The sequence below is a fragment of the Lithobates pipiens genome, unplaced genomic scaffold (assembly GCF_037356315.1).
Source record: "Lithobates pipiens isolate NorthernLeopardFrog02 unplaced genomic scaffold, aLitPip1_a1.2 Scaffold_13, whole genome shotgun sequence".
Lineage (NCBI taxonomy): Eukaryota > Metazoa > Chordata > Amphibia > Anura > Ranidae > Lithobates > Lithobates pipiens.
The window spans coordinates 395,978,417-396,002,513 of record NW_027507718.1 but is presented as its reverse complement, the minus strand read 5'-3'; the positions used below and the strand labels follow the sequence as shown (position 1 = coordinate 396,002,513).

The 24,097-nt window shown below is 44.5% G+C and overlaps 1 protein-coding gene across 1 annotated transcript in view; it reads right to left on the bottom strand.

Annotated features, from left to right (window-relative positions):
- The window catches only part of ASAH1 (N-acylsphingosine amidohydrolase 1), a 49,499-nt gene extending 34,037 nt beyond the window's left edge, over positions 1–15,462 (bottom strand). Inside the window, exons 1-3 of the mRNA XM_077477370.1 lie at positions 15,306–15,462; positions 5,101–5,147; positions 1,412–1,502 (exon numbers count right to left, since the gene is read on the bottom strand). Of these exons, the coding sequence (XP_077333496.1) occupies positions 1,412–1,502; positions 5,101–5,147; positions 15,306–15,377 (210 nt within the window). The 5' untranslated portion in view covers positions 15,378–15,462. The remainder of the gene's footprint in view (positions 1–1,411; positions 1,503–5,100; positions 5,148–15,305) is intronic.
- Positions 15,463–24,097: the final 8,635 nt, after the last annotated feature.

Here is a 24,097-nt window from a genome sequence, read left to right as displayed (position 1 = left end):
GGATGGACTCCCCCTATGGGAGATCGGATGACAATGGACCGCAGAGTCTGCCGTCACCCGATCCGATGACGGATAGAAAATTAGGTTTTCCTCCGTCACACTTTTTTGGATCGGAACGGGTTGGATGTCAGCGGATATGTCACCCCTGACATCCGACACTCCATAGACCTCTATGGAGCATCCGTTCAGATCTGCCTAAAAAACTGACAGGCGGACCCGAACGGATCGGTCATGTGAAAGAGCCCTAGATCTTTCTCTTTCTTAATAAGTATGTTACATGGTTGCAAGCAGATAGGCCTAAGAGGAAGATCAACAGAAATACTCAGGAACCATCTACAGAAATAGTGGTCTGATTATTTACAACTACAAAAGAGTTAGACGAATGAATGCTGTTCTGTATGGGTGCTATAACAATATAAAATTACAATCGTTCTTTATTTTATGAACACTTTGCAACTTCAATCATCTCTTGTTACCTTTGAAAATTATTTTCTTCATGACTCCCTACTACCCTTGCTGTTATGACATAAAATTATACTAATACTCCATGTGTGATTAATACGTTATTTCAGCAATATTATCAGAGCAGTTTCCTGGTGGTTAAGAAACTGCAAAGTCATTCTAGTAGCCAACCTTCTCTTCCTGTAGTGGCCAAGCTAAAATTCCCACAAATAAAGAGGAAGTCTGTAAAAATGCAGAACTGAAATAAAATAATGACTTTAAAAGGTTTAAGTCCAATGAGAACTCAAAATAAATGCTCTCTGAAAATACAAAATACTTTTAGATGTAGAACGATGTCACCTGGATGCCCCTTAACTAATATGTCCTTATATACCCGACAGGCTCTTCTATAAAATCTCTGAACATTGTGCAATGACACTGCATATTTGTTCTACAGAAGTATGTAGTCACATGTCATTTTGCAATCAGTCAAATTCCGAGGCCATGTGACACTTTAAATCAAGATGCTCAGGCTCAGCTTAGTATGGATGTATAGTAAGGGCTCTTTCACACGGGTGGTCAGTCCAGCGGTGGAAATCGAGTCGCTGATCCCCACTGAGCCGGCAGATGACAGATCTGTCTCCGCTCACTGTGCAGAGACGGACCTGTCAGAGCCCAGCTCTCCTCTATGGGGAGGTCAGATGAAAATGGACCGCCTATCTGTTTTTATCCGATCCTCCAGACGGATGTAAAATAGGGTCTCCATCCGCCTGGATTTCACAGACAGGATCGGATCAGATATCAGTGCGTGTCAGCGGACATGTCACCGCTGACATTCGCCGCTCCACAAGAGTGATAGGAGGCTCCAATCAGGTGCGCCTGAAAAACTGACAGGTGGGCCTGATCAGAAAGTCCATGTGAAAGGGGCCTATCATGGAACAATGAGCGGGCCGCCACTTTATTCACTTACCGGGGCCTTCTTATCACTAATCAGCTTCTGCCATCTTTCATAGGGAGGCTGGTCCAGATTTATGGTATACCATTGGACATTTCCTTTAAACCTGTAAGTAATACATCAAGATACAGTGTTCAGGAGTGGTCTGTAGTAACTAAAACACCACAATTATTATGTATATCTGTATATGTGGGATAAAATGTATTTTAACAAGCTTTAAAGCCCACTAAACATGAGGTCACACTGTGATGTCCAAACAAACAGAACAATAAAGTGCCCTCTTGGTCCGAGTCGCTAAAGTGGCACTTGTATACATGCTAAATTCACTCGGGATACACACTATGAGAAAAAAAAAAAAAAACGAAAGAAAAATTCCGTAGGAGGCAAGATCATTACATTTTCATATAGTGTGTAGACAACTTTTGACATTTGATTCAGACAAAGAAAATTTCCGACAAACTCCAAAAGGTTTCTTGTACGTAAACAGAACTAACAGTTTTCATTTAATGTGTACCGTTTTCGTACAAGAAAAATTGGATGTGAAAGACTACGCATGATCAGAAACCACAAAAAAAGGGAACCAATTCCCCCATGCACACAATGTGGCTGGAGGAATACTTCCTGCTACGTTATTGTATTCTAATGGCGGAGAGACTTCCCCGCTGTCAGAATACACCGATTAGTGCTTTAGTGCTGCTGGCTATAGCCAGTGGCATTGATAATCCAGGAAAAACCCAACACACTACTCATACAGATGTCGATCGGTAGATTGCCTTATATATAAATCAGCCTATCCATATATAGATCAAAATTCGAACTGGACAAATTTCAATATATGGCCTCCTTTACTGAACACCCCTGGAGTCCTGAAATCCAAGGCTCTCTATTGATCAGATCCTGATCAGCTCCTGTATTCAAAAGATCTAGAGTGTCCAGCGTTATGTCATTTTTTTTTTTTTTTTTTTTTTTTGGAGAAGGGGGTAAGGTAAACTTACACTTGAAGTAGAAAAAAAAACAATATTCAAATATTTACCAATTTATTATTACAGGTATTTATATAAAACACCAACAATGTATTCATTACTTTACATACGCTATATTACCAAAAGTTTTGGTATGTCTTTACACACACACGCTTTAATGGTATCCCAGTCTCAATATTGAGTTAGCCCACCCTTTGTAGCTATAACAGCTTCAACTCTTCTGGGAAAGCTGTCCACAAGGTTTAGGAGTGTGTCTATGGGAATATTTGACCATTCCTCCAGAAGCACATTTGGAAAGGTCAGGCACTGATGTGGATGAGAAGGCCTGGCTCGCAGTCCCCGCTCTAACTTATCCTAAAGGTGTTCTATCGGCTTGAGGTCAGGACTGCGTGCAGGCCAGTCAAGTTCCTCCACCCCAAACTCGCTCATCCATGTCTTTATGGACCTTGCTTTGTGCACTGGTCCAAACCATTTGGTGGTGGGGGTTGTTTTTCAGGGGTTGGGTCCCTTAGTTCCAGTGAAGGGAACTCTTAAGGCGTCAGCACACCAAGGCATTTCAGACAATTGTATGCTCCCAACTTTGTGGGAACAGTTTGGGGACAGTCTCTTCCTGTTCCAATGTGACTGCCCCCCAGAGCACAAAGCAAGGTCCATAAAGACATGGATGAGTGAGTTTGGGGTGGAGAAACCTGAATGGCATGCTCAGAGTCCTCAACCAAACTGTCAAACTATCCAATGACTAGTGTCAGAACGAATCACATGTGTAGCATCATGGCAGTTGTAGATTAACCCCTTCCCGCCAAGCGTACGCAGATGTGCGTACTCGGCTTCCGGGGGGTATACCGGGATGATGCCCGCACCTGCAGGCATCATCCCGGTACCGTTTTTTTTCAGCAGGCGATTGGCTATCCAGGCATAACAACCGATGCGGCTAAAAGCCGCTCGGCTGTTATGCCGGAGGAGCGAGAGGGGACGTCCCCCCTCCTGCCGCTGTTACCGTTGCTCCCGCTCGATCGGGAGCACCGATTCAAATTCCGCTGCCTCCGGCTGCTGGGGAGGAACTGGGACGAGGCCGTAATCGGCTTTTTTCCAGTCTCCTCATAGTAAACACAGAAGCGACGTCATGACGTCACTTCCCGTTTACTTGGCTGCCAATGGCGCCGGTTTTAAAAAGATATACGGTATTCAGAATTGCCGTTTTCGGCGATCTGAATACATTGAAGTGTAAAGGAGGGGTGGGGGGGGTCTTTTAGACCCCTGATCCCTCCATAAAGAGTACCTGTCACCACCTATTACTGTCACAAGGGATGTTTACATTCCTTGTGACAGCAATAAAAGTGATCAAATTATTATTATTATTTTTTTAAAACAATTTAGTCATTTTAAAATAAATAAAATATAAAAAAAATATTTATTTTTTATTAAGCGCCCGCCGTCCCTGCGAGCTCGCGAAGCAAAGAAAACGCATACGGAAGTCGCGCCCGCGTATGTAAACGGTGTTCAAATCACACATGTGAGGTATCGCCGCGATCGTCAGAGCTTGTGGCGGCAAAGTGGTGTAGTGGTTAGCACTCTCACCTAGCAGTAAGAAGGGTCGCTGGTTCAAATTCCAACCACGACACTACCTTCCTGGAGTTTGCATGTTCTCCCTGTGCCTGCGTGGGTTTCCTCCGGGTACTCCGGTTTCCTCCCACAATCCAAAGACATGCAGGTAGGCTAATTGGCTTCTGTCCAAAAAATTGGCCCTAGTATATGAATGGGGTCCTTGGATTGTGGGCTCCTTGAGGGTAGGGACTGATGTGAGTGTGCAATGTACAGGGACAATTGTAGACACTCACTCAGGTTGAACTGGATGGACTGGTGTCTTTATTCAACCTTACTAACTATGAAACTAACTATGAAACTATGAGAGCAATAATTCTAGCACTAGACCTCCTCTGTAACGCTAACCTGGTAACCGTAAAAAAAATTTAAAGCGTTGCCTATTGAGATTTTTAGGGACCGTACTTTGTCATCAATCCACAAGTGCGCGCAATTATAAAGTGTGACATGTTTGGTATCTATTTACTCGGCGTAACATTATCTTTCACATTACGCAAAAAATTGGGCTAATTTTACTGTTTTTTTTTTTTTAATTCATGAAAGTGTCCCTTTTACCAAAAAGTTGCGTTTAAAACACCGCTGCACAAATACCGTGTGACATAAAATATTGCAACAATCGCCATTTTATTCTCTAGAGTCTCTGTTAAAAAAAAAATTATATATATATATATATATATATATATATATATATATATAATGTTTGGGGTTCCCAAGTAATTTTCTAGCAAAAAATATGGATTTTAACTTGTAAACACCAAATTCCAAAAATAGGCTTAGTCATGAAAGGGTTAAACAGAGACCAAGATGGCAGCTTCCTTGGCTGAAAACTATTAGGGAGGTTTACTTACACTTTAAGGCTTCAGAAACTGGATGCATTCAGGGTATATAGACAGTTTGATACCATTGTCCCTTCAAACAGGGTAGTAAACATAGTAAATACGGCCCACTGTGATCTCAGATGCCTCTTTAATACATACATAGCTACTTCCCCTTGTGAATGATTCTCTACAAAGCAGGTATAACAAGGTCATCAGTGACTGACAACAATGTTACCAATAAAAATAAACACAAAGTGGTAACTAGAAGAACAAATGTACTAAAAAATACTTTGTAACTTACGTAGGTCCTGAGGGGGGGTAAGTTCCACTTCTGCAGTTCTCTGTGTACTAAAAATAAAAGCAAGTGCAATGTCATTATTGTACTGGTTAAAAAAAAAAAAAACTACCAAAACAGAACCCTGCTGTATATGCAAGGAAGCAGATATTCCACTTTTCCAGGAAGGTCAGCTTTAAAAACCTAAATGGTCCTCACTATTCTGTACTAAATTCATAAAGTATTTATTCTATGCAACTACATCTACATTTGTTCTGTGCAAATGTCATTTCTCTCTAGGTCGAATGTTAATCTTCATACAGAATAGGGCTAATCCGGAAAATCCCACATTATGGCCACTAGATGGAGCAGATGATCTTAGGAAATAAATACTTCTATAATCATCAGCTCCTTCTAGTGGCCACAATACTGATTCATTTTTATTTTGCGAATACCATTTGGCATGGAGAGAAAATAGCCTAATAACTAAGGATGCACCGATATATTGGCCGCTGAAAACTATCAGACGAAGATAGGGTCACCAAAAAAGAAGGGTGATATTGCCGCGTTTACATCTCGTTTTTATAGAACATGGGACTCAAAAAAAAAAAAAAAAAAACACATCAAAAATGCAACAGGGTTGCGTTTTTGGCATGTTTTCAATAGAGGGGCATTTTTGAGATTTTCTTTTCCTTTTTTTTTTTTTAAAAAGCGCATTAAAAAATGGCTCAGTGTGAAAGCAGCCCAATCGTCCAAAAAGGTTTCCCATAATGGCCAAAAATAAACTAACATTCATTTAAATTCATGTTATTTAAAAAGTCAACTATTAAAAACAGTTATATATAAAAAAAAAATATATATATATATATATATATATATATATATATATATATATATATATATATATATATATATATATATATATATATATATATATATATATATATATATATATATATATATATATATATATATATATTTTTTTTTTTTTAAAACTGTCCATTTTGGTTTTCAGCTTCAGTCCAGAATTTTCTTTTTGGTGCACCACTACTAACATTTGATTTTGCTCCAACCCACACACAATGAATGTATGCTATATTGTCAAAAGTATTGGGACAACTGCCTTTACACGTACAAAAAGTACCAGTTACTTACCGGTAACTGTCTTTCTGGAAAATCTTCCAGGACGGCACACCTGAGAGATGAGAGGCTCCTCCCTACAGGAAACACAATCAATCGACAGCTGTTTTAAGTCCCCACCCTTCCCCTTGATCCTCAGTTTGTAGAGAAGTAACTCCTGAACCAGGTTCACAAGGGAAATCATTCCTCATAGGTACTCACCTTCTAGTGTTCTAGAATTTTCCCTCCTCCAACGGGCGGGAAGTAGGCCTGCCGTCCTGGAAGATTTCCCAGAAAGACAGTTACCGGTAAGTAACTGGTACTTTTCTCAAGTCATCTTCCAGGACGGCACACCTGAGAGGATAAACAAGTACCTCAGGCCTACCTTAGGGTGGGGCCACTGCAAAACCCTCTTGGCGAACCTTGGCTCTGCAGTGAGCTTTACCTCCACTCCATACGCGCATATGCTTGATGAAGGCATGTTAGCTGGATCATGCGGCTGATCTGCAGGTCTGCTCCACAGATGTTCCTGCCTTTTCCGCTTCAGATGCAGTATCTAGGTGAAATGGGCTCTTAAAAATGGAATCAGAAAACATGTTAAACTTGTAGGTTAGCAATGTTGCCTATCTCACACATCTAACAACCATGGCCTATTATGCCTGTAGGTGCTACTTAGAACCACTAAAAAGATAAATAAGAGACCTGTGTAAGACAAGGACACTACATTAATCAATAAGAGGGCCTGTCTTAACACTATCCTGTTGAGGGAAATAAAACTGCTTCCTTTTTATCTTTATGTCAGCAAAAGACTAAAGGGAAGCCTACTTAAGGGAAATAGATTAACAGAAGCTTGAACCCTGGGTTTAAGGCATGCCCAATCTATGTCCTTACTTACGCCTGAGAGCCTTCTTCAGGAGAATTAAAGTCCCTAGCAGGAGTAGACTACCCATATTGCTATGTCTAGTTTTGCTAAAAGGGCAAAATGAAGGCCATGCACCAAGCCGAAACCTATTCGATCGGGTATACATCTTTATACTTCATCCTCAGGCCCTAATACTCCTCTGAACAGAACTCTCCAAGTTCTTACTAAACAGGGCGATTCATTATCCCCTTCCTCCAGTGTCCCATAACCCTACAGGGCTTCAACCCTAGGAAATGGTTCTGGCATCCCTGAATGCAAGTGGTCAAGGTTTTCTGACATGTGGCAGCTGCAGCCCGAACTCCTGGCCCCTCCATGGAAAAGAAGGCTGAAATACAAAAGGTGATACATGCATTATTAATATCACAAATAAAATGATCATAGATTGTGGGCACGGCACAATAGATTTAGACAGAAAGGACACAAGCATAGACAACAATGTTGTGTGCCTGAGTGTGACTAGCTAAACCAATATATCAAATATGGGAAGAGACCCAAATCTGAACCTCAACGTAGACAAACAGTCCTCATAGTCTGGTTTTCTGATGTGCTGCCAAGACGTAAAAACATTAAGACTCAAGCAAACCCTAAATGCTGCGTATTTCTTTAGTGCAGCTAGCTAGGTCATAACTGATATATAAATACGGAAAGGACAGGAACCCCCTTTACTGTTGTGCTTTACCTATGTACAGCAAAACAAGGCTATAAAGACAGAAAGACCCAAACTTCTATGTTGTGTATTTCTGACAAACCACCACAGTTATAAGATTAATATGAACACCAACTCCCGTGTTGTGCATTTCTGCTATGCCACAGGGAAAAATATGGAACACAAGACAATCCTTTCTGTCATGCACTTCTGTAGTGTAGTTCAGATAGAAACAACACTGAGAAAGGACACGAGCAACCTGCAGCATTGTGTTTTTCTGAAACAGAAAGCACCAGCAAGCTTCAATCTTGAGTATTTCTGCTGTGCAACAACATAAAAGCAGACACTGAGGAAAAAGACAGACAGCCTTTACAGCTGCAATCTTTCTGGTCTGCTGCAAAATAAAACAATAACGCCATGATGAGTATTCCTGCTGTGTAGCAAAACCTCAATCAGAAGGGACAGATAAGTTTAGGGTTCCCACACCCGTGCGACCCAACCTGCGACTTGGGACTGCAAGACGCATGAGAAGTCATATACTATGGCTTCCAATGGGTACCATTTGTGTCTGTGCGACACCAGCAGTCCCTGATTCCTGGATCCACAGACCTCAAGATTACACAGGTCGCAGGGAAAAAAAAAAAAAACAAATAGCAATTTTCAGGTCGAACCAGTAAGGGGTCCCCAATGCTGTGACTCCCTGGAGGATTGCAGCCAACAAACCCCTGCTGTGTATCCCTAAGATGCAGAAAGGTAGATCCATGAGAAACACTGCTTAGCCTGATATACAAACGATAAGGCAGTAAATATAGGACATACAGGACACAAACATTCAATCTTTGTGTATGTCTGATGTGTAGTAATATACCAATACTGAGCAGAGAGGCCACCATCCTCAATGTGTCTCTCAGCTGAGCAGCAAAAACAAAATCAGAAAAAGACAAGCAACCTTCACTGCTGTGTCCTTTCTGATATGCAGCCAATAAGGCAGAATATGCAAGACAAAGGACAGACAACCTTCAATCTTGTATATGTCTGATGTGCAACAATATAACAATTCTGAATAGAGATAGCACATGCATATTGAAGCGATTTGGCCTTGCGACTCAACATGTCAAATCGCATGGCTAAAATCAGCACAACACCACTTTGTGGTGCTACATGGATTACCAAAGGCAGTATATGTACTACACCTGGCAGGGGTTCAATTTGTATTTCTACTATGTAGCCCAACAAATTCGAACCATCAATTTTCACTGCTGCCTTTCTGATAAGGCAGTAATACAGGACACAAAACCTCACAGACCTTAATGCTGTACAAATCTGATGTGCAACAATAAAACACTATGAATAGAGATAGCACATCCATATTGAAATGATTTGTCATGCGACTCAACATGTCAAATCGCATGTTTAAACTCGGCAGCCATTGCTGTTAATAGCACTGTCTGAATCAGCACAGCGCCCTGCAAATCAGGACCATCAGACTTCACTGCTGCCTTTCTGATAAGTAACCAACAAGGCAGTAAAACAGGACACAAAGCCCCACAGACAGACCTCAATCTTGTGTATGTCTGATGTGCAGCAATATAACCATTATGAGCAGAGATGTCACCAGACACAATGATGTGCATTTCTGCTGTGCAACACAAAACCAGAAAGTACAGACCACCTTCACTGTTGTATTTTTCTGATCTGTAGCCAAACAAAGCAGTACCTTTAGTATATAAAGGACAGCAAACAAGCTTCAGTGCAGTGCATTTCTGATGTACAGCAATATAGCCCTTATAAGCAGAGATGTCACAAATCTCAATGTGTATTTCTGCTGTGCCACAAAAACATCCCAGCAAGCACAAACCTTCACTACTGAGGTCTACTGGTGTGCAGCCAATGAGGAGTCATGGTCTATCCCTTTATGAAATAACCAACAGGCAATTTATTTCATAGGCATAGCCTGGGCTGTAGATACTAAACCTTCACCACCAGAGAAGGAACAGATCCTAAAATGGTTGGACACCCTACTATTAGTAGTAGTTGTTGTCCTACCTTACCTCCATAGACTGAGCAAACGCTAGCCAGCACATATCCAGGTGGTGCTGATTAGCAACTAAAGTCTCAATGAGCCCAGCCCTAGAGACCAATTTAAGACCTCTCTAGAAGAGGTGGTTACCAGTTTAGCCTGGGAGGTAAATAGCTATTTGCAGGCTTCAAACAATTAATTATGTAGCTCTTGCATAGGTTTGGACAGAAAATCCTCAATTAAAAGGATGTAGGGAGCGATCTATGGTGAATCGCCTTTAGATCTGCCACTGCGTGGATTGTAGCCCAAACCAATAAAAAATAAGTTTCTTCTTACCTCCTACACTATAATATAAACACAGTGTAAAGGTGGAGTGGGAGGTTGGAGCTTATGAAAGTTAACTATAGCAGGCAACCCCCAAAAGGAGGATCTGTGACAAGGGAACCCCTACTGTGCCACACAGTAGCTTGGTCTCTGCCCATCCTTGAATGTTAGGTCAGCTTTTAAACATTGTGAAGCAACTTCAGATTCCTAGCAGCTGGGCTAATAGGGCCGGTAACCTAGTGCACCTGCTGACCAGGGGAGCTTCTGAATCCACCAACCACTGCCCAATTAATAACCTGTTCAGTGGTATACCTGGCCTGTAAGTAACTTTGTATCTACCAGGTCCCCTCTGTACGCTATATTCATCCCTACTAAATGTACCACAACTGGGCATGTAGGGAGAGGCTGGCAACCTACTGCTGCGATAACCAGTGTCTCTGCTGTAAGAGGGAGCTGTGGCTGGTGGTTTTAGCAGTGGCGTCTGCGCTATTTGTATCCCGACCCCAGGTTCTGCACTGCACCAGTCAGTATATACACGGGGAAGGGGGAGCAATGGCCTACCTACCTCTTTCTCATCTGAAGTGGTTTAGGCACACTCGTTCCTCTGCACCACCTGTCCACCATACAGCTTCTCTGATGTAAGAGGGAGCTGCGGCTGGTGTTTTTAGCAGAAGCTTAAGGGCTATTTGAATCCAGACCCCAGGTGAGATCTCAAATGCCCAGGAACCCTCTGGCTGGAATTGGGGATTTTGCAGCTAAATTCCCACGGCAAAAGGAAAGTAAAGTACTCACCGTTGTCGTCTTCCTCTTTTTGCCACAGCCAGCGGGCTTGCTTTTCCATCCTTATGGTCCACACGCAAGGAGGATAGCCGCCAAAGTGCTCCCCCCCCCAACTGCTGTCCCCATAGGGAAGTCAGTCTATATACATGGGGGGGGGGGGGGGCAATGCCTTCCATTCCTCATTCCCATCTTCATATCTGAGGTGGTTAAGGCAGACATCCACCGTAGTAAACTGGTGCCTCCTCGCTCTAGAGAAAGGAGGATGTGGGCGCCTGCTCCTACTGACTCTCAGCCTTCCCTCCTGGGTAAGAACGCCGCTGCCATTTTCCCGAAGTTTGAAAATGACGCGGGTGCTTGTTGCCACGCCCTCTCCGGCAGCCCACGCGAGCTACCGGGGACCCAGGAGTCGGGGACAAGCCCCCTGGAAAGAACCGATGGCCAGCACCCCCGTCTGAACAGCCACCTGTACAGGTAAGGAGGGGGGAGACAGGATAATGGCCCCTGAAGTTCTGGGTACACCACTGTACCCAGGGTCCTTCAGCTCTCAGGGGGGCTCTTCCAATTTCTGCTGCCCGCCCTGAGGAAAAGATAGGGGAACCCCCCAGGAAGGACAAGAATATCCTACCAGACCCAGAGGCTTCCCAGGCTTGTGGTCCGGCTCCCAGGGGGAGACCACCAGCCCCAGGCTTCGGGTCATTTGGAAAAAAACAAACAGTTTCGCTGTGTAGGGAGAAACACAATCAAAAACTGAGGATCAAGGGGAAGGGTGGGGACTTAAAACAGCTGTCGATTGATTGTGTTTCCTGTAGGGAGGAGCCTCTCATCTCTCAGGTGTGCCGTCCTGGAAGATGACTTGAGAAAACTTTAATGGCATCTCAGTATTAGTCCGTAGGGTTCAATATGGAGTTGGCCCACCCTTTGCAGCTATAACAGCTTCAACTCTTCTGGGAAGGCTGTCCACAAGGTTTAGGAGTGTGTCCATGGGAATGTTTAATCATTCCATCAGCCTGGCTCGCGGTCTCCGCTGTTATTCATCCCAAAGGTGTTCTATCGGGTTGAGGTCAGGATTCTGTACAGGCCAGTCAAGTTCCTCCACCCCAAACTCACTCATCCATGTCTTTATGGACCTTGCTTTGTGCACTGGTCCAAACCATTTGGTGGAGGGGGGATTATGGTGTGGGGTTTTTTTTTTTTTAGAGGTTGGGTATGAATCCTCAGTTCCAGTGAAGGAACTCTTATGTTGTCAGCATACCAAGACATTTTGGACAAATTCATGCTCCCAACTTTGTGGGAACAGTTTGGGGATGGCCCTTTCCTGTTCCAACATGACTGTCCACCAATGCACAAAGCAAGGTCCATAAAGACATGAATGAGCGAGTGTGGGTGGAGGAACTTAACTGGCCTGCACAACCCAATAGAACATCTTTGGGATGAATTAGAGCGGAGACTGTGAACCAGGCCTTCTCGCCCAACATCAGCGTCTGACCTCACAAATACACTTCTGGAAGAATGGTCAACCATTCCCATAGACACTCCTAAGCCTTGTGGACAGCCTTCCCAGAGTTGAAGCTCTTGAAGGGTGGTCCAACTCAATATTAAACCCTTCAGACTAAGATCAGGATGCCATTAAAGTTCAGGTGTCTCAATACTTTTGACAATATAGCGTTTATAGAATCTAAAGAGGATGCAATTTTCTTGAGCTTCAAAAACTGCTCCGTGTAAAAATCAGCCTATTGTCTAAACAAGGTGGAGGTAATAACCGAAAATAATCTCATATTCATTTAAACGTTATTAATTAAAACGTTGAATTTAATATAATTATATATATTAAAAAAAAATGTATTTACTTTTTTTTTTAAATTGTCCATTTTGGTTTCGGTCTGGAATTTTAATTTTGGTGCACCACTAACACTTGATTTTGCTCCAACCCACACATAACAAATGTATGTGCAGTTTCAGAGGGTGAATAGCGCTACTATTTTTTACCATAAATATACCCCATTCATTGGATTTTTGACAAAAGATTTCAGCTCTCTCTTTCCCCTACCAAAAACTTAAAACACAAAAAAATTAAATATAACAATGGCTGGAAAAAAAAAAAACACACATAACTTGATCAGTAGATCCCTAACCTTAATCTAAACACATAGGTTGTTATCAGCGTTTTCTGGCTGGGAAAAAACACAGAACTAGTGGATTTTAAGAGGAGTTTTTCAGCTGTAAAAACACTCCAAGCCCTGGTTCACATTGGAGCGATTTGGCATGCCATATCGGTGGCAATTGCACCGTTCGAATTGGTGCGAGGCCGCATTTGCGGCACCACACCGATTCCCAAAAGTAGTTTCGGTACTACGTTTGGTGACTTTGGGTGCGACTGTCAGTGTGTACCAAGACTAACTCCGATAAAAGCTGAAAACGCAGCTATTCTGCATTTATCAGCATTTTTCAGTCAAAAGCTTTTGTGGGAGTATAGTTTTTATTTTTTTTAAGCAAAAAGCTAGTTATTAAAAACACTGAAAAAAAACCTACTGCAAAAACGCTGAAATACGCATTCTACAGCCAATGCTACCAGCATATTTATAACGTCCAGTGTGCATGAGGCCTAAGGCTGGGTTCACACTATTGTGAATTGGATGAGGATTTCTCCACATCCAATTGGCATAGCAGGAGATTGTGACTGGCTCTCTATGGAGCGAATTGCACAGGAGCCCTGTGCGTCTTTTGGCCCGTTTCAGGTCCCAATTCATCCAAAAAATCTGGGCTGAAATCAGACCTGGACCTGTGAATGGAGACACACAGGACTCCTGCTGTGAGCCGCTCGCTCTAGTGTGAACACAGTCAAGCTGTAGACTGCCTACTGGTCCCTAAGCTTTCGGTCGTACCAATGCGTTTTTTTCAGGTGATTTGATGGGTTCTAAATCACATGACAAGTCACACCCTATTCGCAGCGATGAAACAATTCAAATGGTTGCAGCTCAAGTCGCAGCGACATTGAAAAAGGTTACTGTGCTACTTTTTTGAGACTTGCACTGACTTCTGTTAAATGAAGTCGCAAGCCACACTAAAAAAAATAAAAAAAATAAAAATAAAAATAAAAAAAAAATCGCACATATCTGCAGCTTTGACATGGCGCTGAAGTAGTGCAATTTCAACACCGCACTGGTGTGAACCAGGGCTTAGTGTGATGGGGGAACAGCAATACAAACGGATGTGCTCTAATCCTTCATCCAAAACGTAACCGCTTGCCGACCACCTCACGCCGATATACGTCGGCAAAAGGGCTCGTACAGGCAGAATCACGTACCTTTACGTGGCCCTTTAAGAGGCAGCCAGGGGGCACGTGCGCAGAAAGCTACGTGAGCCGGGTCACATGTCCCCCAGACTCTATCGCCGTGGGGATACCCGCGATCGCCTCACAGTGAGGAAGAACGGGGATATGCTAATGTAAACAAGCATCTCCCCCCGTTCTGCCTAATGACAGTGTCCTGTGATCGGGAGCGGTGATCAGTGACGTGTCACACGTAGCCACCTCCCCAGTTAGAAACACACCCAGGACACACTTAACCTCTACACTGCCCCCTAGTGGTTAACCCCTTCACTGCCATTTACACATGAATCAGTGCATTTGTATAGCACTGATTGGTATAAATGACAATGGTCCCAAAAGTGTGTCAAAAATGTCCGATGTGTGCACCATAATGTCGCAACGATAGAAATAAATAAATAAATCGCTGATCGCCACCATTACTTGAAAAAAAAAGTTAATAAAGAGTTAATAAAATGAATAAAAATGCCATAAAACTATCCCCAATTTTGTAAACGCTATAACTTTTGCGCAAACCAATCAATAAACGCTTATTCCGATTTTTTATTTATTTATTTTTTTACCAAAAATATGTAGAAGAATACGTATCGGCCTAAACTGAGGAAAATAAATAGTTTTTTAATATATTTTGAGGGGCTATTATAGCAAAATGTAAAAAAAAAAAAAAAAAAAAAAAAAATGTGTTTTTTTTTTTTTTAAAAATTGGCGCTTTTTTTGTTTATAGCGCAAAAAATAAAAACCACAGGAGGGGATCAAATACCACCAAAAGAAAGCTCTATTTGTGGGAAAAAAAGAATGCCAATTTTGTTTGGAAAGCACGTCACATGACCGCGCAATTGCCAGTTAAGGAAGGGCTGAAGTGGTAAAAAAAAAAAAAAAAAAAAGTTTAGCCATTAGTTCTTCTTGAAGTGTCATTATTCATGTGAGTGATCAGTACACTGCACCCCATTACTGAGCACAGGAAGAATACACACAGCTCAGGGTACACTACACCCGGACATACCGCATGGATCAGAGGGAAGATTGTATGATCAGGGGGGATCTCACTGCTGGGACTTGTATCGCCCTCCTATACCGGCAATCAGCTGACACTCACCGGAGGGACATCCTGAGCCAGCCCCGGTCCGCAGACCGCCAGGACCGCACACACCAACACCGATCCCCACATCTTCTCTTCCCGGTCTACACTCACTGACAGCTCCGTCACATGACAGCTCCAGGAGCGTACCACTCCACACCACCAGGGGAGGCACAGGGGGAGCCCTGCTATGTACAGTGCTCAGTGAACTACTGCCCTCCCCTCTCCTCCACAATGGGATCTCCCAGTCACAGGACAGTAGTCATGCTGTCAGTACAAACAGGAAGACAATGTGGGCTGAAGAGGAATGAGCCCTGGAGATGGAAGTCACAGTGTGTGTCAGTAGAATGTGTGTCACCCCCTACACCAGGCAGGGGAACACCTGCTACCATACCTCCCAACTGTCCCTGATTTGGAGCAATGTCCCTCATTCCTCCTCATTTGTCCCTCATTTTACCTCTCCTGGTTAGCCCCCCCATATCAAAATTTTTGAAAAAATCTTATGCAGTTTGTTAGATTAGGTTAGATCAATGTTGTTTACATAAGATCTCACACAGAAGTTATTTGCTGGGGGGTGGGGCTAACGCATCATCTTTGTTAGATCAACCGTTGTTTACGATAGATCTCACACAGAAGAAGCAATATTAACAGTTATTTGCTGGGGGGGGGGGCAACACGTCATCCCCCTTATCAAAAAATTGACCAAACAGCTATTTTGGAAGCTATTTGTTAGATCCGGTAAGATTGAGTGGTTTTAATGTTAGATCTCACATAGAGACTTATTACTTGATTAATGGGGAGGTTGGCCCCTGCCCCCCCTTATCGAATCTTGTGGTGGAAAATCATTCAGGATAATAGATATTTGTTAGATCCGGTAAGATTGAGTGGTTTTAACATTAGATCTCACATAATTAGAGACTTATAATTGATTAATGGGGGGGGGGGGGGCGGGCAACACGTCATCCCCCTTATCAAAAAATTGACCAAACAGCTATTTTGGAAGCGATTTGTTAGATCCGTTAAGATTGAGTGATTTTAATGTTAGATCTCACATAATTAGAGACTTATTAAATGATTAATGAGTGGGGGCTGGCCCCCTCATATCAAATTTTCTGGCCAAAAATCATTCAAGCTAATAGATATTCGTTAGATCCAGTAAAATCAAGTGGTTTTAACGTTAGATCTCACATAATTTCAGAGATATTCCACATCAAAATAGAGATATTAGGTGGTACATAAGGATGGGTTGCCCCCACCCCCACATGAAATTTTCTGACCAAAAATCATTCAGGCTAATAGATACTCGTTAGATCCAGTCAGGGCAGACATCAGAAATTTTGGGGCCCCTTACACAGCTTTAGGCCCCCCCCCCCCCGGACCACCAACATTACCCAGATTTTAAGACCCCCTTCACACTGGGGCGGTGCACTTGCAGGACATTAGAAAGTCCTGCAAGCAGCATCATTCGGGTGATTCGGTAGCGTTGTATACAGCTCTTCTCCACCACCTGTCATTGAAATTAATTGGCACCGCTGCCGATTCATCTGAAAAGCGCTTCGGCAGTGGCGCTTTTAACCCTTTCCTCAGCCGCGCAGGAGCAGGGAACCTCGGCTCTCCAGCTGTTTTGAAACTACAAATCCCATGAGTCATTGCAAGACCCTAACAATCACAGGCATGACTCCTAGAGGCAAAGGCATGATGGGATTTGTAGTTTCAAAACAGCTGGAGAGCCGAGGTTCCCTACCCCTGTGGCTAGCGGGTAAGATCAAGTGGTTTTAACGTTAGATCTCCCATAATTTCAGAGATATTCCACATCAAAATAGAGATATTAGGTGGTATATATCACTGAAATTATGTGAGATCTAAGGTTAAAACCACTTGATCTAACAAGTATCTAACAAGTATCTATTAGTCTGAATGATTTTTGGCAAGAAAATTTGAAAAGGGGGGCTAACCCATCCTTATGTACCACCTAATATCTCTATTTTGATGTGGAATATCTATGAAATTATGTGAGATCTAACGTTAAGCCACTTGATTTTACCTAATGAATATCTATTAGCCTAAATGATTTTTGGCCAGAAAATTTGATAAAGGGGGGCCAGCCCCCACTCATTAATCATTTAATAAGTCTCTAATTATGTGAGATCTAACATTAAAACCACTTGATCTTACCGGATCTAACAAATCGCTTCCGAAATATCTGTTTGGGCGATTTCTTGATAAGGGGGATGACGTGTTGCCCCCCCCCCCCCCCAGCAAATAACTGTAATATTGCTTCTTCTGTGTGAGATCTAATGTAAACAACGGTTGATCTAACAAAGATCTAACAAACTGCATAAGATTTTTTTTTAAATGTTGATGTGGGGGTGCTAACCCGGCAGAGGTTATGTATGTAGCACCTTCTAGCAGAAGGTAGGTGCTAGTAAGGGTTATTTTTACTAGGTTGTCTACACAGGCAAATTTAGGCAAGCTTATGCTCCAAGCTAGGCCTGTCTGTTTTGATCTGGGGGCTGGAAGTGGTCAGAATAGCAGTGGGTGTGATCACCTGTGCTCCAGTTCTGAGGCACCTCCCCTGCTTCCAGGAAGAATGTTCTGGAGTAGAGGCTGGGCCTAGAGCTGGAGTGTCAGGCAGCACATGTGGGAGCCCTGACCAATCCCTAACTGGTGTTGGCAGGGGGTGGGCCTCCTATATGGGCTGAGGTCCCATGCTGCTGGGGAGAAGTTGGCTGGGTGAAGTGAAGAATGGAGTGCTGGACAGCCACAGGAGAACACCCCCACCGGGGGGGGGGGGGTGTATCGATTGCAGGAGGAGGCCCAGGGGAGAACTGTGAGGGAACATTGCCTCTACACGGTCATTGGCAATGTCTCTTTCACCACATGGTCAATGGCAGGGAACTCCTGGAGCAGAGGGGCAGGAGAAGCTGTTGGAATGCATTGTCCGGACAAGTTCCTCATCAAGGACTCAGGGCAGGAAGGTCAGTGAGTGTTACCACAGTGGATGGCTGGAGGTGTCAGGGAATCTGAGAGGGAACACTGCTTCTACATGGTCACTAGTAGAGTCTTTATCATGCACACAGTGGATGGTGAAGAGTCCTGGATCAGAGAAGAGACTGTGGTGATCTGTGTCAAATCAGTGTGGCCGGCTGGCACATGGTTTGCAAGTTGGGCTGGCTGGGAGCAGTATGTCCATTTCCTAGAGGATAGACTTTTAACCTACTAGGCCTCCAGGGTGAGGTTCTGCAGGCCTCAGGCCTAGTAGCAGCGAGTCACCAGAGCCAGTAGAGGGGCTTATTCAGAGTTCACGCTACCCAATAGAAGAGGATGTGTCATACTTTAATTAGCAACTACAAGATTGTGCAGGAGGAATCAAGTTTGTAGAAGAGGAAGCAAGTTGGGGCAGGATGTGAAGAGATCTAAGACCATTGCTTTTACATGGTCATAAGTGATGTTTCTGTCCCTCACAGGGTGACGGATGGAGAACTCTTAGGAACAGTAGTCTGCATGGAGGTGCAGGAGAAGATTTATACGTAGTCAAGCATGCACATTCAATCTTCAGGCTCTAACTTTGTTCAAAGTATATTGAATTCTTTAAATATAATGGCAATGATTAATTCCATGAGCATCCCATATCCTAATCCCTACCCAAGTTGTACCCCCCATTAAAACAACAAAAACAAAGCTTGCAAATGACTGTTTATTGTCTCTGGAAAGGATGCATGAAGTCTGGCAGTGGGGTGATTTGGTGGATTGTTTGTCAGTAGTGCTAACCCCATGGTTACATGTACATGGGAGGAGTCTATGATACTTATGTACATGGGAGGAGTCTGTGATACTTATGTACATGGGAGGAGTCTGTGATACTTATGTACATGGGATTTTTTCCTTCTTTATTTTTAATACATTTGCAAAGATTTCAAACAAACTTCTTTTACGTTGTCATTATAGGGGATTGTTTGTAGAGTTTGAGGAAAATTATGAATTTAATCCATTTTGGAATAAGGCTGCAACATAACAAAATGTGGAAAAAGTGAAGCGCTGTGAATACTTTCCGAATGCATTGTATGTGTAAGCCGCAGTGGCCACATCAAGGCACCCCAGCTCTTCTTGTGCCCCTGCTGGGTGTCCTGTGTAGTGATGGCCGAACGGTTCGCCCGGCGGTCGTTTCGCGGCGAATTTCCGACATTCGCGGTCCGCACGTTCGAACGCCTTTTTCCGTCGTTCGCCGCGGCGGACTTACGTGTTTAATGTATACAAGAACTTTAACCTTTGGTGACACGTTTATCATGTGATACAGGACAGCCAATTGAGACATGACAGCACATGGACACTTGTACATTCCCCCTAACCTATAAATACACCCGATCCGGTGGCCATTTTACATTCTTTCTTCTGTTACGATAGGGACAGGTTCCTGTGTGGAGTAGGGAGAGATAAACCACTAGCTATTTGGTACACAAAAGTTCTTTTCAGGACTGGTATAGGTGTTAGGTGTTGATAGGTTTGCTGTGCTGCTGATTCTTGCAGCAGCCTGAGTGTCTTTTGTTTAGAGAAAGGGAAAGGACGGTGTATGCTACAGGGACAGCCAGATTAGTCTTTCATCATCATCATCATCATCATCATCATCATCATCATCATCATTAGCTGTTACTATCAAGGTCCACAAAAGAGCTGTTCCAGTAACCACTAATCGTTCTCTTTTTTTGCCAATTTGTATAGGGACAGGAAGGAAGCAGTGTTGTCAGGCAGTGAGGGTAATTTTAAAGACTTGCTGTTATTATTAGTTCCACAAAGGTTCTTTTCAGGACTGGTATCAGTGGTACAGTAATAGGCTTGTACATGTATAATATTCTTTCTTCCAAATATAGAAAGGATATTATACTTGACTGCTGCCCTTCTGCTGCAGTCTGCTAAACATTCACAACTCACTTGTTCCACAAAAGTTCTTATAAGGACTGGTAACTTGGTATAGGGTGCTACGGTACATAGGCTTGAGTGCGGTACAGTCTGCTGTTCTGTAAGGACCGCTATCGGTCCACAATAGATAGGGTTGACGTGCACCACTGCTGACCGCTGCCCTATACTGCAGCAGTCCTTCAGCGGTATAGGGACTGACGTACAGTCTGCTAATCACTAACACACAACCTGCTTGTTCCACAAAAGTTCTTATAAGGACTGGTAACTTGGTATAGGGTGCTACGGTACATAGGCTTGAGTGCGGTACAGTCTGCTGTTCTGTAAGGACCGCTATCGGTCCACAATAGATAGGGTTGACGTGCACCACTGCTGACCGCTGCCCTATACTGCAGCAGTCCTTCAGCGGTATAGGGACTGACGTACAGTCTGCTAAACACTAATACACAACCTGCTTGGTCCACAAAAGTTCTTATAAGGACTGGTAACTTGGTATAGGGTGCTACGGTACATAGGCTTGAGTGCGGTACAGTCTGCTGTTCTGTAAGGACCGCTATCGGTCCACAATAGATAGGGTTGACGTGCACCACTGCTGACCGCTCACCTATACTGCAGCAGTCCTTCAGCGGTATAGGGACTGACGTACAGTCTGCTAATCACTAACACACAACCTGCTTGTTCCACAAAAGTTCTTATAAGGACTGGTAACTTGGTATAGGGTGCTACGGTACATAGGCTTGAGTGCGGTACAGTCTGCTGTTCTGTAAGGACCGCTATCGGTCCACAATAGATAGGGTTGACGTGCACCACTGCTGACCGCTGCCCTATACTGCAGCAGTCCTTCAGCGGTATAGGGACTGACGTACAGTCTGCTAAACACTAATACACAACCTGCTTGTTCCACAAAAGTTCTTATAAGGACTGGTAACTTGGTATAGGGTGCTACGGTACATAGGCTTGAGTGCGGTACAGTCTGCTGTTCTGTAAGGACCGCTATCGGTCCACAATAGATAGGGTTGACGTGCACCACTGCTGACCGCTCACCTATACTGCAGCAGTCCTTCAGCGGTATAGGGACTGACGTACAGTCTGCTAATCACTAACACACAACCTGCTTGTTCCACAAAAGTTCTTATAAGGACTGGTAACTTGGTATAGGGTGCTACGGTACATAGGCTTGAGTGCGGTACAGTCTGCTGTTCTGTAAGGACCGCTATCGGTCCACAATAGATAGGGTTGACGTGCACCACTGCTGACCGCTGCCCTATACTGCAGCAGTCCTTCAGCGGTATAGGGACTGACGTACAGTCTGCTAAACACTAATACACAACCTGCTTGTTCCACAAAAGTTCTTATAAGGACTGGTAACTTGGTATAGGGTGCTACGGTACATAGGCTTGAGTGCGGTACAGTCTGCTGTTCTGTAAGGACCGCTATCGGTCCACAATAGATAGGGTTGACGTGCACCACTGCTGACCGCTCACCTATACTGCAGCAGTCCTTCAGCGGTATAGGGACTGACGTACAGTCTGCTAATCACTAACACACAACCTGCTTGTTCCACAAAAGTTCTTATAAGGACTGGTAACTTGGTATAGGGTGCTACGGTACATAGGCTTGAGTGCGGTACAGTCTGCTGTTCTGTAAGGACCGCTATCGGTCCACAATAGATAGGGTTGACGTGCACCACTGCTGACCGCTGCCCTATACTGCAGCAGTCCTTCAGCGGTATAGGGACTGACGTACAGTCTGCTAAACACTAATACACAACCTGCTTGGTCCACAAAAGTTCTTATAAGGACTGGTAACTTGGTATAGGGTGCTACGGTACATAGGCTTGAGTGCGGTACAGTCTGCTGTTCTGTAAGGACCGCTATAGGTCCACAATAGATAGGGTTGACGTGCACCACTGCTGACCGCTCACCTATACTGCAGCAGTCCTTCAGCGGTATAGGGACTAAGAGTTTTGTCACAGGGTCATTTAAAAAATGACATGCAGAGGAAGAGGCAGGCCCTTCCGCAGGGGTGGTAGGGGTAGGGCAGGAGCAACAGGCTTGAGCCAAAGTGGGAAGTTGCAGAAGGTGCGTTCAATTACTTTAAAGGATGCACCAGACTTGGTTGAGTGGCTCGCTCAGCCTTACTCTTCTGCACCCTCCTCATCCTCTCGATCTGCACCCTCTTCTTCACTCTCTGCTATGTGCACCCCCAAAGACACTACCACCAACAACACGACCACCACCACCACCACCACATACCTTCCGCTTGAGTCACTGGAATTATTTTCCGATCCATATCAAGAGGACATTTCTGATGCGCAGCCACTCTTGGTATTGGATCAGGAAGAGGAGGTAGCAACAAGCGCTACTCAGCAGTCTGACGCCAGTACCCAGATCAGCCCAAGGAGGAGGTTGGTCCCCGGTGTTGCTGCCTACTCCGAGATCTCTACTTATAGCGGTGGGGAAGGTGACGTTGATGATGACGTGTCTAGTGATGTCACGTGGGTGCCCACAAGAGAGGAAGAGGAGGGGAGTTCAGAGGGAGATATGGACCAGCAGATAGGGAGGAGAAGCAGCAATGACTTACATTGCACAGCAGGGACAAAGCAGACTGCAAATGTATCAGGAGCGAGTCATCGACCATGTACGGTCACATCTGGCGCTCCCAGGACACCGGCACATGGCTCCGCAGTGTGGGCTTTTTTTAACGTGTCCGCTGCTGACAATAGCGTTGCCATCTGCAATCTTTGCAGTCAACGCGTTAGTCGCGGTAAGCCCAATACTCACCTAGGGACGACCGCCTTAAGAAGGCACATGAGCAGCCATCACCGAGCCCAGTGGGAGCAACGGAACACACAAAGCCACACTGCAGGCTCTCACCGTCCAGCCTCGTCTTCTACTTCTCCTTCTCCTCTCTCCTCACAATTGTCCTCCACTCCACCTTCCATCACGCCAAGCTCACATTTTTCTGCAAAAAGGCAGGCTTCCGTGGGCCTAATGTTTGAGCGTAAAAAAATGATGATGCCGGATAACCCTCTTGCCCAACGGTTGGCGGCTGGCTTGTCAGAACTCATAGCCCGCCAACTACTGCCATATAAACTGGTGGACTCGGAGGCCTTTCGCAAATTTGTGGCCATTGGAACACCACAATGGAAGGTCCCAGGAAGGAAGTATTTCTCAGAGAAGGGCATCCCAGAGCTATATGGCCATGTTCAGCGGCAAGTGAATGTATCTCTGGCACACAGTGTCGGTGCCAAGATACATCTGACCACAGACACGTGGTCTAGCAAACACGGGCAGGGAAGGTATATCAGTTTTACTGCCCACTGGGTGAACCTTCTGACGGCCGTCAAGCATGTAACCCGTGGCACCCGTGTAGATTTGGTTTTACCGCCACGGATTGCATGCAGGCCTGACTCTTCTTCTCCTCCTCCTACTCCATCCTCCTCCCTCTCCTCCTCAGCTGCCTCCTCCTTTTCCGCTGCTAGCGTCTCTTCCACTGCACCGCCCAAGCTCCCCAGAACCTATTCCACATGCCAGGTGAGACGTTGCCATGCCGTGCTGCGTCTGTTGTGCCTGGAAGCAAAGAGCCACACTGGCCCGGCACTCCTTTCAGCTTTGCGTTCACAGGCAGATGAGTGGCTAACACCGCTCAATTTGACAGTTGGTAAAGTGGTGTGTGACAACGGTGCCAATCTGCTTAGCGCATTGAAACAGGGCAAAATCACGCACGTGCCGTGCATGGCACACGTCTTAAACTTGGTCGTGCAGCGATTCCTTGTCAAATACCCTGGGGTCCAGGACATCTTGCGGCAGGCAAGGAAAATCTCGGCCCATTTCAGAAGATCTTACACGGCCATGGCTCGCCTTGCTGACATTCAGCGGCGACACCATCTGCCG